General features: G+C 36.6%; 1 protein-coding gene across 1 annotated transcript in view; it reads left to right on the top strand.

The window, feature by feature from the left end:
* SYT10 (synaptotagmin 10) overlaps window positions 1-14,353 on the top strand; it is a 133,548-nt gene that overhangs the window by 23,156 nt on the left and 96,039 nt on the right. Inside the window, exon 2 of the mRNA XM_020973671.2 lies at window positions 7,909-8,257. Coding sequence (XP_020829330.1) covers window positions 7,909-8,257 — 349 coding nt within the window. The remainder of the gene's footprint in view (window positions 1-7,908; window positions 8,258-14,353) is intronic.

Here is a 14,353-nt window from a genome sequence, read left to right as displayed (position 1 = left end):
AAGTGTCTCTGCTAAAGGCCTCATTTCCCAAATAAATAGGGAAATGAACCAAACTTATAAGAAAACAAGTCATTCCCCAACTGGTAAATTGTCATAGGATCTGAATAGACAGTTTTCAGATGAAGAAATCAAAGCTATCTATAGGCATATGAAGAAGTGCTCTAAATCACTTTTGATTAGAGAAATGCAAATTAAAACAACTCTGAGGTACCACCTCACACCTATTAGATTTGCTAATATGACAGAAAAGGAAAATTATAAATACTGGTGGGGATGTGGGAGAATTAGGACACTGATGTATTTTGGTGGAGTTGCAAACTGATCCAACCATTCTGGAGAGCAATTTGAAACTATGCACAAAGGACAACCAAACTGTGCATACCTTTGATGCAGAAATACCACTACTAGGTCTATATCCCAAAGAGATCATTAAAAAGGAAAAAAGGACCTACATGTACAAAAATATTTATAGCAGTCCTTTTCATGGTTGCGAAATATTGGAAATTGAGGGGATGCCCATAAATTGAAAATTGGCTGAACAAGCTGTGGTATATGAATGTAATGTAATGTATTGTGCAACAAGAAATGATGAACAGACAGATTTCAGAAAAACCTGGAAAGACTTGTATGAATTGATACGAAGTGAAATGAGTAGAACCAGAAAAACATTGTGCACGGTCTCTGCAACATTGTGTGATGATCAACTATGAATGACTCAGCTCTTCTCAGCAGCAAAATGATTCAAGACAAGTACAAAGGACTCATGGACGAAAATGCTATCCATATCCAGATAAAGTACAATCGAAGCATACTTTTTTCACTTCATTCTTTTTTGTGACTTTTTTTCCTTTTGATTTCTTTCTTCTTTCACAACTGTGACTAATGTGGAAATATGTTTTACTCGATAATGCATGTATAACCTATATCAAATTACCATGGAAGAGGGCACAGGAGAGAGGGAGGGAGAAAAATTTGGAACTCAAAATCTTGTAAAAATGAGTGCTAAAAATTATCTTGACATACAATTGGGGAAAATACTATTAACAAAAAATACATTTTATGATTGGATAATAAATGTAAAATTATTATGAAGTTTATAGGGAGAGAGTAATTCATAAGGGAGAGAGTTGTTCTGTGAAAGACTAATTGTAACTACTCTTGAAACTAAAGGTTTTATAATAGCCAAGTTTAAAAACTCCCAGGTTAAGGAGAAAATATTGCAATCAACAAGAAAAAAAACCAGTTTAAATGCTGTGGAAATTCAGTCAGGATTTCACAAGACCTAGAAGCTTCTACTTTAAAAGACCATAGGTCTTAAAACATTATATTTCAAAGCACAAAAGAACTGGGGTTGCATCCAAGAATAACTTACCCAGCAAAATCGAGTATAATCCTGAATGGGAAAAAAATGAACATTTGATGAACTGAAAGACTTTTCAGGTATTCGTAACATAAAGATCAGAATTCAATGGAAAATGTGATGTGAAAGATCTGGAAGAAATATAAGGAAAACATTCAAGACTAATTGTAGGGTACTCATTAAGGTTAAAATATTTACTTATTCTATGTATGAAAATGTTATCAGCATTCTTAAAACTGTCATCATTACTAAGGTAGTTTGAAAGAAAGGTTGAGGCTGAGTTGTGTATGATGGAGTGATTCTAAAAACACAATTGGATGGGAAAAGGTAAAAGAGAGTAATTATATTATAAAAATGGGGCGTGAAAGGAAGAACTAATACAGAGGAAGCAAATAGAGATGGAGGGTTGGTAATGTTGGAACCTTACTCTCCTCTGGATTGAAGAGGAAACAATGTGTACATCTGGAAGGGTGAAGAGTGTAGAAGTCTTCTGAACATGTAGAGAGGTGACAAAACTGGGGACCTGACTAGGGGAGGGACTTTTAGATGGGTGTGTGGATTGGTATTTGAGAGGGTAGAGGAGAGGATGGAGGAATTTTTGAAAGGGTGTGTGGATTGAGTTTGGTGGATGGGGGTACTCTTGGAGGGGCAGGTGAAGTGGGTAGTAGCAGGGTGAGGGAGAAGATAAGGTGACAGGATTACAGTAAAAGAGAGGTTGAGAAAGAAAATGGTGAATAAAAATAAGCTGGAGGGAAATTCACAAATAGTAACTACAACTTTGAATGTGAATGGGATGTTTATAGCAACTCTCTTTGTGGTAGCAAAGAGCTGGAAATTGCAGGCATCCCCATCAATTGGGGAATGGATGAACAAGTTATAGTGCATGGTTGTGATGGTATACTACTGTGCTGTAGAAAATGATGAGCTCAATGGTCTTAGAAAGGCATGCAAAAACTTGCATAAAATGATGAGGAGTGAAGTGAACAGAACCAGGAGGGCATTGTATACATTAACAACAATATTGTTTTTAAAATGACTTAAATAATAACTATAATAATCATTTTGGCTATTATAAATACACAAATTAAAAATAAAGAACATGTGAAGAAAGATGCTATCTTCATCCAGAGAACAGAAATACATAAATAGAAGTATGTGTAGAATAATTTTACATGAATACCTATTTGTGTCTAATGGTAGCCATCTCTGGGATGGTGGGGGGAGGGAAGAAATAAAAGAAAAATTTACTTGATAACTTTGTAATATATTTGGAAAGAATAGTGAGTTGTACGTGGTAGATTTGCAGTTTCATGTGCAATCAACTTTTTTATTATACTGTGTTATGGAAATGCTTGTTTTGTTCTGTGAGTTGAAAATAAATTTTAAAAACTAGCTAAATATTTAACATGTTATTTTTTTTCATTTGATTAATACTTTAAGTCCAAATTTTTATGTAGTATTGATAAGGATACTTAATGCACTGCCACAAACAGATGAATCCTGAAGCAAAAAATTTTCTGTTATTCAGGCAAGTGAACTTTCAGATGAAGAGACATGCTTTATTTGTCCTCACAGCCCAGGTTAAAACAAATAACACATGTTGAAAAATATTGCAAGGACAATGATTTCACTTTTAAAACATGGATGACTAAAATACTTTGAAGTTTGTTATGATTGAAATTTAAGTAAACTGAGGCACAGAATTCTGAGCACATTCAATTTATTGGTAAGGCTAATAAAAGGGGTCTCTTAACTTCTTAGCCAAAAGACCATGAAGTGGGGTTAACTGGATTACTACCCTTCATATAGCTTTGGGAAATACAAGGAAACAAAGAAGAGGAAGCATCCTAGATGGAAAATGATATGATTGGTTACAAAGTCAGAAGCATCACAGACCTAGGTATGATTAGCTGGAAATGAGGAATATGGGCTAGCAACAACCCCTCCTTCCATCTAGGAAATTCTGATTGATTTAACCCACCTGCAAGAATATCTAATGGTGTATAGATACAGATTTCTTATAATTGTACAAGGGCAGCTAGTGGTATAAAAATAACAGTTTTCTTTCAATTAAAGTGATTTATAGGGAAACAACTTTTAAACTTAACTCAGAAAGGAAACTTCTGAACTTAATTCAGAGACAAAGAAACATGGCATAGGCACTTACAGAATGGAATCAAATATAAAATATAAAATCAGTATCTGATTTTCTCAAGATTTAGTCACTTATGCTTTCTTATTTGACTGCCAAAGAACTGGAAGTCATCAATGAGTTTTATGTTCTTTGAATGCCAGTGTCAAGACTGATTGATAAACAAGCATTGATTTTAATTTAAAATTCTCTTCTGCATCACCTCCCAATAAAGGTGTTGGTGATCCTTAGACTCTTGGTTGTAATCCTATCTCCTTTGACCTCCAGAAATATTGTATTCCAAGCCCCCCTGTCCCTTAATGTAGAAGCTGCTAAATCTTGTGTTATCCTGATTGTATTTCCACAATACTTGAAGTGTTTCTTTCTGGCTGCTTGCAATATTTTCTCCTTGACCTGGGAACTCTGGAATTGGGCTACAATATTCCTAGGAGTTTTCCTTTGGGAATCTCTTTCAGGAGGAGATAAGTGTATTCTTTCCATTTTCTATTTTTCCCTCTGATTCTAGAATATCAAGACAGTTTTCTTTGATCATTTCTTGAAAGATGATGTTTAGGCTCTTTTTTTAATCATGGCTTTCAGATAGTCCAATAATTTTTAAATTCTCTCTCCTGGATCTATTTTCCAGGTCAGTTGTTTTTCCAGTGAGATATTTCACATTGTCTTCTACTTTTTTATTCTTTTGATTTTGTTTTACAATGTCTTGATTTCTCATAAAGTCACTATCTTCCAATTGCTCTATTCTAATTTTTAGGGAAGTATTTTCTTCAGTGAGCTTTTGGACTTCCTTGCCCAATTCTACTTTTTAAGGCATTCTTCTCCTCATCATCTTTTTGGACCTCTTTTGCCATTCGGGCTAGTCTATTTCTAAGGTATTATTTTTTTCAGTATTTTTGGGGTCTCCTTCAGCAAGCTATTGACTTATTTTTCATGATTTTCTTGCATCACTCTCATTTCGCTTCCCTGTTATTCCTCTACTTCTCTTACTTGCTTCTCAAAATCCTTTTTGAGCTCTTCCATGGCCTGGGACTGATTCATATTTTTTTCTTGGGGGCTTTGGATGTAGGAGCTTTGACTTTGTTATCTTCATTTGTGGGTTGAGAAGCCTGGATACCACCACAGCTGCCCATGATTCAGGCCTCCTCTAGGTTCACTGAGGCCTGGTTTTTGCCTGCGCACCCACACTGAGCTGTGTTCCTCTCCCAGCCCATCACAGTAGATCTTTCCAATCAATCATCCAAGTTGTCTTGGGCTGGAAATTTGTTTCACTCTGTCTTTTTGTGGCTTCTGCTGCTCTAAAATTTGCTTAGATCCATTTTTACAAGTATTTGGAGGGGTTTAGGGGAGAGCTCAAGCAAGTCACTACTTTTACTCAGCCTTCTTGGCCCTAACCCAATCTTTAGACTCTTTAAATCCAGGTTTGGTTTTTTCTTTCTTAGAAATGTTAGTTCTGGAAGGTTTCCATCCACATCAAAAATTCGTCGATCAGAATGTCCAGCTTCTTTGATTATTTTCTTCATAATGTTAAAATATTTAGCTCTCACATCCTCATCTTCACTGGCCACCTCTATATGCAATTGAACTCAGTTTTTAAAGCAGTTGAAACAACCAAAATATGTCATAAAAGCTACTTCACTAGCCACTTTGTTTCCATTTTGTTACTGCCACAAATAAACTTAAAGCTGCTCTCTGAATGATTGCGAAGAATGAGTTTGATTACAATCTTCAATCCATAGAGCTAAAAGATGTTCCACTTATATCACTGTGCCATTTTTATTCTTTGTTCTGGTTTGCAGACCATGAAAGGTGATACCGCATTGAGATCTTATTTTGCCTGTGGGTGTTTTATGATATTCTGTACCATCAATTCAGACAATTCAAAATCTCATGCTATTTTAGTTACTTTGGTCATATTCATACTCTTAAATTTCATCTAATTTTTGTTCTGCTGTAATAACAAGCCTCTTCTCTTTTTTTGTCCTGGTAGAGTTTCCATCTAAAATATTCTTCCTTTTATCTATCTTGTTAAGGACTCTTTAAAAACCTTACATACCTATTGGTAAAATGGTATGAATCAGCACACCACATCCATACTTGATGGTTGGCAAGTGTATACTGACAATGTAATGGCATGTTAAAGCCCTCAACTATCTTGCATGTGTCACATTAATAAAATTTTGGCTCAAATTAAATGTCGCTTGGTATCATTTTATAATTTTTACCAAATTGAATTTTGCATCATTCAAACTTCATGACCTAGCTCTGTATGAATGTAATGCAATATCATTGCACACTAAGAAATGATGAAAGGGATAGATTCAGAGAAACCGGAAACTGATGTAGAACTAGAGTAGTAAAATCAACAGCAAAATTTATGCAATTCTTACAATATTATAAAAGAAAATAACTCTAACAGACCTAAGTCATGACTCCAGAAGACTGCTTCCAATCTCTTCACAGATTAACTGGTGGTGCAAAATGAGACATACATTTTCAGACATAGCCAATGCATGGACTTGTTTTACATTGCTACACTTTGTTACAAGAGAGGTAATTTTATTATTTTCTGTGGGAGGGTAATGTGTGGGTTTGGGAGGAAGGAGTTGTGAGAGTGATACTAACAAAAAAGAAAAGACAGAGAAAAGAGTGAATGAAAAATGCATAGAACATAAGACAAAATTCAGAAGGGTTGAATTTAATTTATACAAAAAGTGCCACTGAGCATCTTTGTATATATGCTTATTTTTTCTTCTTTCTTTGATCTTTTAGGGTCAAAGGATAGATACAGCTCAGTGACTTTTTGAGTACAATTCCAAATTGATATCCAGATTTCCAGAGTGACTATACCAATCAATTCAAATCTCTGCCAGCAGTTCATTAGCATTCCTGTTCTCCCTTCAGTTTCCCTTACTAACAATTATCATTTTTGCCAATCTGATAAGTATGATAGAACATCAGAGTTTTAATTTGTATCTGTATTATTCATGATTTGGAGCATTTTTATATTGTTAATAAATCTCATTTCTTCTTTGAGAGGTACTTTTTTCTTTTTTTTTCCATTGAAGGCATTAGCAGCTGGGGACATAAGGAAAGACTTCAATGTAGAAAGTAGTGCTTGAGCAGAGTTTTGAAAGAAATAAGGAATTCTAAGAGTCAGAGGTGCCTCTTACAATTAATAGGTCATTGATAATTTTGGAGAAAGCAGTTTCAAGTGAGTGAAGAGGTTGGAAACCAGATTACAAAAGGTTAAGTGAATGTAGAGAAAATGGAGACAGCTAGTGTAGACAACTATTTTGAGAGTTTGTCCAAGAACTAGTAAGACAGCTTGAGGGGATGGTGGACCTGAGAGAGGTGTTGTTTTTTTTTCCGGGATGTGGGGAATTTGGGCATGCTTGTAGGTGGGAGAGAAGGAGCCTATATAGGGAAAGAGGATGATTGTGGGCCAGTTGTAGTACATAAGAAAATACATTTCTGGAGCTAGCAAAAGGAGCCTGTGGAGTTCTAAAATAGAGTGCGCACAGCACAATATCTATTTTTTATAATGGTAAAATTCCCACTTATACTCTAGGGGGCAATTCACATTAGTATTTAATATTTATCTTCTTAAAGCAAGTATGTTTCAATTGGAGACTTTTAAGGATCACTCAGGCATAGCTTTTGCAGATGACCATTTGCTAATGAACCTGATCAGTTATCAACCTTTAGCTGTTCATATTTTAGAATGGATTTGTGATGTATTTGGAAATTATGCTTATGTATCCTGTGATTATATGTTCAAGACATCCCCCCCCATAACAAAGCTTTTCCAAAAGTCTTTTAAAAAAATTAAAAAGGCAAAATGGATAATTTTCTGCTTTCAAGGACTATGTGAAAACCATGTGGCTTTTTTTTCTTTAAGTCAGCTACAATGTAGTGGATAGAGTGGATACAGCTACAGTGGATAGAGCTCTGGGCTTGGAGTCAGGAAGACCTGACTTCAAATTTGACCTCAGACACTTAGTAATTATGTGATCCTGGGCAAGTCACTTAACCTTTTTTTTGCCCCAATTTCCTTCAACTATAAAATGGGGCTGATAATATTTACTTCCATGGTTGTGAGGATCAAATGAGATAATATTTGTAAAAGTGCTTAACACAGTACCTGTCATATAGTGGGTGATTTATAAATGCTTATTCTCTCCCATGTATGTAAAATGCTTTCCAAACTTTAAAGTGCTAAAGTGGCAGATATTCAGAATAAATGTATGTTAAGAGAGGCATTAAAAGAGGGAAGAATTATCTTTAAACTAGCATTATTTCACAGCCTCTTCTCTTTTACACAGTGCCCGACGTATAGTAGATGCTAAATAATTGTTTATTGATCAGTTACTATAAGTTGATTTTTTGTTGTTGTTTACAGATATTTCTGTCAGTCTTTTAGCTGTAGTAGTCAGCTTTTGTGGACTTGCATTGCTGGTGGGCTCACTCTTTATCTTCTGGAAACTCTGTTGGCCACATTGGAGAAGCAAACTTCTTACTTCCCATGTCAGTATCCTGCCACAGAGCATCTCAAGTACTCCAGTCTCTGAGACTGAGGGAAAAGAAGAGAAAAAAGAAAATGAGAAGCCATCTCCACAAATTGAGACTGCAATGAAAATCAGCCATACTTCCCCTGATATACCCACCGAAGTACAGAATGCTTTAAAAGAACATCTCATTAAACATAAACATGTCCAGAGACAGACCACTGAGCCCACATCTTCATCTCGGTAAGGAAAATCCAAATATATAACTATTTTAATAGTAATTTTTAATAGTTTCTCCAAAGGTCAGAGTTGGGGTAAAGAGGGCAAAGAAGGACAAACAGATGGGAAATGAGAAAGATCAACACAAAAGATGGAACAAACACTCAGAGAGAAGGGTAGAAATAAAGAATACAGGAGGTATGACAACTCTCAAGGAGAGGGAGGTACAACAAGAGAAGGGAAATGATAAGGGGATGAAAGGACAGTGGTAGAAAAAGATAATAATAGCTGACATGTAGTACTTTAAGAATTACAAAGCAATTTGTATGCATTATCTGATTTGAGTCTTAGAAAAAGCTTGTGAGATAGATACTAATGTTAATCATCATCTACATTTTACAGATGGGTAAATTTAATTACAGAGAGGTTAAGTAAATTTGCTTGTGATCATTCAGCTAATAAGTCATAAGCAGTACTTGACCTCAAGTCTTTCTGACTCCAAGTCTAGTAGTATTTTAGCTTTTCTTTCCAGTGTTGCATTGTAACACTACTATTGGACCCAGGAGAGTTGGAGTGCTTGTCTTACTTGAGTACCCTAGAGCAGGACCCACTAACACAGACTGGATTCAGGGAGCCTGGCCTCTAAGGAAAAGGGTCAAATTCTTTTTTTTCTGGCTTCTTATGCCTCATAACAAGAATAAAGCTTCAGTTTGTCTCACTTCTGGGGATTCCCTAAAACAGGAGAATATAAAGGTATTTTCTGTATAACAAAAACCAGATAGAGCGCAGCTATTTCTTTCCTCCACACAGAATAAATACTTAATACAAAAAGACTCACAAGGACTGACTGACAAAGACTTAACAAGCAGCAGTAACATAATAACTCTTATGTTTGCCTCAAAAGTTAATGTTTACAACGTTAAACATGAAACATTTTTCAAGACTACTAAATAAGCATTTCAACTCTGCATCAGCTCTGCATGGTCTCCCTGATCACCTATGTCTTTTGAAAAGCCACGGCAAGAGTTCGGTCCTCCTTGTTGTCGGTGGACATTTTTTTTTATCCAGAAAGCAATATAGTAGACATAGCTTGTGTATTCCATAGTGCCAACAGAGGGACCCCTCATCTCTCAACTTCTGGAATTTCTAAGGTTGGTTCCAAGGATAGAAATGTTCATCCCAAGATCAAAATTCAGTCACCTGTGATCAGAAAAGAAATTAAAAGCAGAAGGAGAACAGAGTTTTAAGATCCAGTCCCAATCTCACCTAGGCCAGGTCTTCTTCTGGCTACAATATTTAAGTAGTTTGCTGTATCTGATAGAGGGAGGGAAAGGAAGATGGAGAGAGACAGAGAGGGAGAGAAATCATTCTTTTAAACTTTACTTAATGGAGAATGAATGGCTTTTCCTGGTTCAGTGTCCTTTAATACAGTTTGTAATTCTAATTAATAAATTTTGGTGCAGTCCTGGGGAGGGAAGTGAGGAGGGAGGCAAAGAAGGAAGAAGGGGCCATCAGGGTTTGTCATGTCACCCCAAAATGCCAAATCCTTTAAGAATGAACACATATGGCCCTGGAAGAGGCCAGGATGCAGGCTCAGCATTTCATGGGTAATGTCCCAGCCCAGAACATGTCTCATCAGAAGTGGCCAGGGCCTCAGCCTATCCCCATACATGAAGATATCTCCCTGAGGTAGGCACTGTTAAAACTCCCCAAAAAGTTTATTGTAATTCAAATTGCCCATTTGGACCTATTACATAGCATACTTGAAATATTATTTAGCAGTGCTGATACCTAAACCAGGAGGAGTCAAAACAGAGAAAGAAAATTATAGACCAATTTCACTAATGATGATTGATGCAAAAATTTTATTTTTTAAAATTTATTTACTTTTAGTTTTCAACATTCACTTCCATAAGATTTTGAGTTCCAAATTTTCTTCCCATCTTCCCCCTTTCCCCACCCCAAGACAGCATGCAATTTAATATGGACTCTAAATATACCTTCATATTAAACCTATTTTCACATTAGTCATGTTGTAAAGAAGAATTAGAACCAATGGAAGAAACAAACAAAAAAGAAAAAGAAAAAAAAAGAGAGAGCAAATAACATGCTTCGATCTGCATTCAGGCTCCGTAGTTCTTTTTCTGGATCCTTGACGCAAAAATTTTCACTAAGGTATTAGCAAAGAGATTACAGCAATTTATCATCAAGATAGTACACTATGACCAGGTGGTCATATACCAGAAATGCAAGACTGGTCCAATATTGGGAAAACTATGTCGATCATAAAACTAACAGAAATCACATGATTATTTCAGTAGACGCTGAAAAAGCTTTTTGACGAAATATAGTGACCATTCCTATTAAAAAACACTAGACAGCATAGGAATAAATGGAGTTTTCCTTAAAATGATAAGTAGTATCTATCTAAAACCATCACTGCACATTATACATAATCGGAAAAAAACTAGAAGCTTTCCCAAAAAGATCAGTGATGAAACAAGGATGCCTGCCCATTATCACCACGATTATTCAATAGTGCTATTCAATAGTTCTAGAAATGTTAGCTTTAGCGATGAGAAGAAAAAGAAGGGCAGAGCCAAGATGGCGGAGTGAAAGCAGTGACTTGCTTAAGCTCTCCCCTCCAAATACTCATAAAAAATGGCACTAAACAAATTCTGACGCAGCAGAACCCACAAAAAGACAGAGTGAAACAAATTTCCAGCCCAAGACAACCTGGATGATTGATCAGAAAGGTGTATTGTGCCGGGTTGGGAACGGAGCACAGTTCAGCAGGGGAGCTCAGGCCACAGTGAAGCTGGAGCAGGCCTCAGAGGATTGAATCTCCGGCAGCTGTGGAGGTTTCCAGACTTCTCAATCCACCAATGCCAAAGACAACTTAGAAGGTCAGTGGGAAAAATCTGTTTCTGTGGGTGGTCAGAGAGGAAGGTGGGGTTTCAGCTCCATTCCCCAAGAGTGTGGCCCTGAGGGGGGGGGCAGCTGCTTCCCGAGCTTCTGGCCCACAGACTGAGGGGGAATCCAGTGGCTGATCAGAGAGGGACTGCAGGGATCTGTTTTCCAGTGCTGAGGCAGGAATCTCTTGCTTTGCCCGTGTGTAGATCTGGGTCACAGTTCTGGGCGGCGTCTGGGGTGAGGAGGAGGCTGGCGTGGTGGAGCTTGTAGTGGCTGTGAGAGGAACCCCTCCTTCACAGTTACAGACAGAAAGGAATACTTGTGGTCACAGGCCAGGAAAGGAGTAAACACCTCACCCCTTATCATTACCACCTTGGAAGAACTGAAAATTTACAGGTCCCTACAAGTATCTCTGAAAACAAAACACAAACCCCTGAAGCTTGGGACAGTACACTCTCCACATTGGAAGCAGACTCTTACCTTAACAAAGAGTTTAAAACTCAAGTAATTGGCTGGGATCATGAGCAAGCAGCGCAAAAAGAGTCAGACTATATTATCTTACTTTGGTGAAAAAGAAGATCAAAATATACAACCAGAAGAAGACAACAAAGTCAAAGCTCCTACATCCAAAGCCTCCAAGAAAAATATGAATCAGTCCCAGGCCTTGGAAGAGCTCAAAAGGGATTTTGAGAAGCAAGTAAGGGAAGTAGAGGAAAAACTGAGAAATAGTGATGCAAGAAAATCATGAAAAAACAAGTCAACAGCTTGCTAAAGGAGACCCAAAAAAATACTGAAGAAAATAACACCTTAAAAAATAGCCTAACCCAAATGGCAAAAGAGGTCCAAAAAGCCAATGAGGAGAAAAATGCCCTAAAAAGAAAAATTGGCCAAATGGAAAAGGAAGTCCAAAAGCTTACTGAAGAAAATACTTCCTTAAAAATTAGAATAGAGCAATTGGAAGATAGTGACTTTTGAGAAATCAAGACACTGTAAAACAAATCCAAAAGAATGAAAAATTAGAAAACAATGTGAAATATCTCATTGGAAAAACAACTGACCTGGAAAATAGATCCAGGAGAGAGAAAAAAATTATTGGACTATCTGAAAGCCATGATCAAAAAAAGAGCCTAGACATCATCTTTCAAGAAATTATCAAGGAAAACTGCCCTGATATAGTAGAACCAGAGGGCAAAATAGAAATTGAAAGAATCCACAGATCTCCTCCTGAAAGAGATCCCCAAAGGAAAACTCCTAGGAATATTGTAGCCAAATTCCAGAGTTCCCAGGTCAAGGAGAAAATATTACAAGCTGCCAGAAGGAAACAATTCAAGTACTGTGGAAACACAATCAGGATAACACAAGATTTAGCAGCTTCTACATTAAAGGACCACAGGGCATGGAATATAATATTCTGGAGGGCAAAGGAGATAGGATTACAACCAAGAATCACCTACCCAGCAAAACTGAGTATAATCCTTCAGGGGAAAAAATGGTCATTCAGTGAAATAGAGGACTTTCAAGCATTCTTGATGAAAAGACCAGAGCTGAATAGAAAATTTGACTTTCAAATACAAGACTCAAGTGGAACATGAAGAGGTAAACAGGAAAGAGAAATCATAAGAGACTTATTAAGGTTGAACTGTTTACATTCCTGCATGGAAAGATTATATTTATAACTCATGAGACCTTTGTCAGTATCAGGGTAGTTGGAGGAAAAAAATTATATGTATGCATACATAGATAGATAGAGGGCACAGGGTGAGCTGAAGATTAAGGGGTCATATCTGGAGAATAAAATTAAGGGATGAGAGAGGATTATACTCGGAGAAGAAGAAAGGGAAGGGTAGAATGGGGTAAATTATCTCACAAAAAATAGAAAAGAAAAGTCTCTTACAGTGGAGGGGAAATGGGGGAAGGTGAGAGGGAATGAGTGAATCTTATTCTCATCGAATTTGGCTTAAGGAGGGAATAACACACACATTCAATTGGGTATGGGAATCTGTCTTACCCTATAGGAAAATAGGGGGAGAAGGAGGCAAAAGAGCAGGGGGATGATAGAGAGGAGGGCAGATTGGGAAAGGGGGTAATCAGAAGGAAATACTTCTGAGGAGGGACAGGGTCAATGAAAGAATAGAATAAATGGGAGGGCAGGATAGGATTAAGGGAAATAGAGTTAGTTTTTCACAACATGTCTACTATGGACATGTTTTGCATAACTGCACATGTACAACCCATTTTGAGTTGCTTGCTTTTTCAATGAGGGTGGGTGGGGAGGAAGGGAGAAAATTTGAAACCTAAAGTTTTAAAAACATATGTTTAAAAAAATGTTTTCACATGCTACTGGGAAATAAGAAATATAGGAAATGGGGTACAGAAGTCTATCCTGCCCTACAGGAAAATAGAAGGGGAAGGGGATAAGAGAAGGGGGGAGAGATAGAAGAGAAGACAGCCTAGGGGAAGGGATATTCAGAATGTATGCCATCTTGGGGTGGGGGAAGGGGGGAGATGGGGTGAAAATTTGGAACTCAAAAGCTTGTGGAAGTGAATGTTGAAAACTAAAAATAAATAAATTCATATTAAAAAAAGAAAAAGAAAATGAGAGAATTAGACTAGGCAATGAGGAAACAAAACTATCACTCTTTGCAGATGATATGATGGTATGCTTACAGAATCCCAGAGAATCAACTAAAAACTACTTGAAATAATTAACAACTTTAGCAAAGTTGCAAGATATAAAATAAACCCACATAGATTATCAGCATTTCTATATATTACCAACAAAGCTCAGCAGCAAGAGATAGAAAAAGAAATTCCTTTTAAAATAACTGTAGACAGTATAAAATATTTGGGAGTCTACTTTTCAAGACAAACCCAGGAATACAATTACAAAACACTTTTCACAGAAATTAAGTCAGATCTAAACAAATAATAGTTAGGCCGAGCTAATACAATAAAAATGACAATTCTACCTAAATTAATTTACTTATTCAGTGCCATACCAATCAAACTACCAAAAATTATTTTCTAGAGCTAGAAAAAATAATAACAAAATTCATCTGGAAAAACAAAAGGTTAAGAGTATCAAGGAAATTAATGAAAAAAATGCAAAGGAAGGTAGCTTAGCCATACCAGATCTAAAACTATATTATAAAGTGGCATACATCAAAAATATTTGGTACTAATTAAAAATAGTTGGTGGATCAGTGG

This window comes from Phascolarctos cinereus, unplaced genomic scaffold (genome assembly GCF_003287225.1).
Source record: "Phascolarctos cinereus isolate Bilbo 61053 unplaced genomic scaffold, phaCin_HiC Scaffold_1;HRSCAF=81, whole genome shotgun sequence".
NCBI lineage: Eukaryota > Metazoa > Chordata > Mammalia > Diprotodontia > Phascolarctidae > Phascolarctos > Phascolarctos cinereus.
Note: the sequence above shows the minus strand (reverse complement) of the source record. Positions and strands in the feature narration are given on the sequence as shown.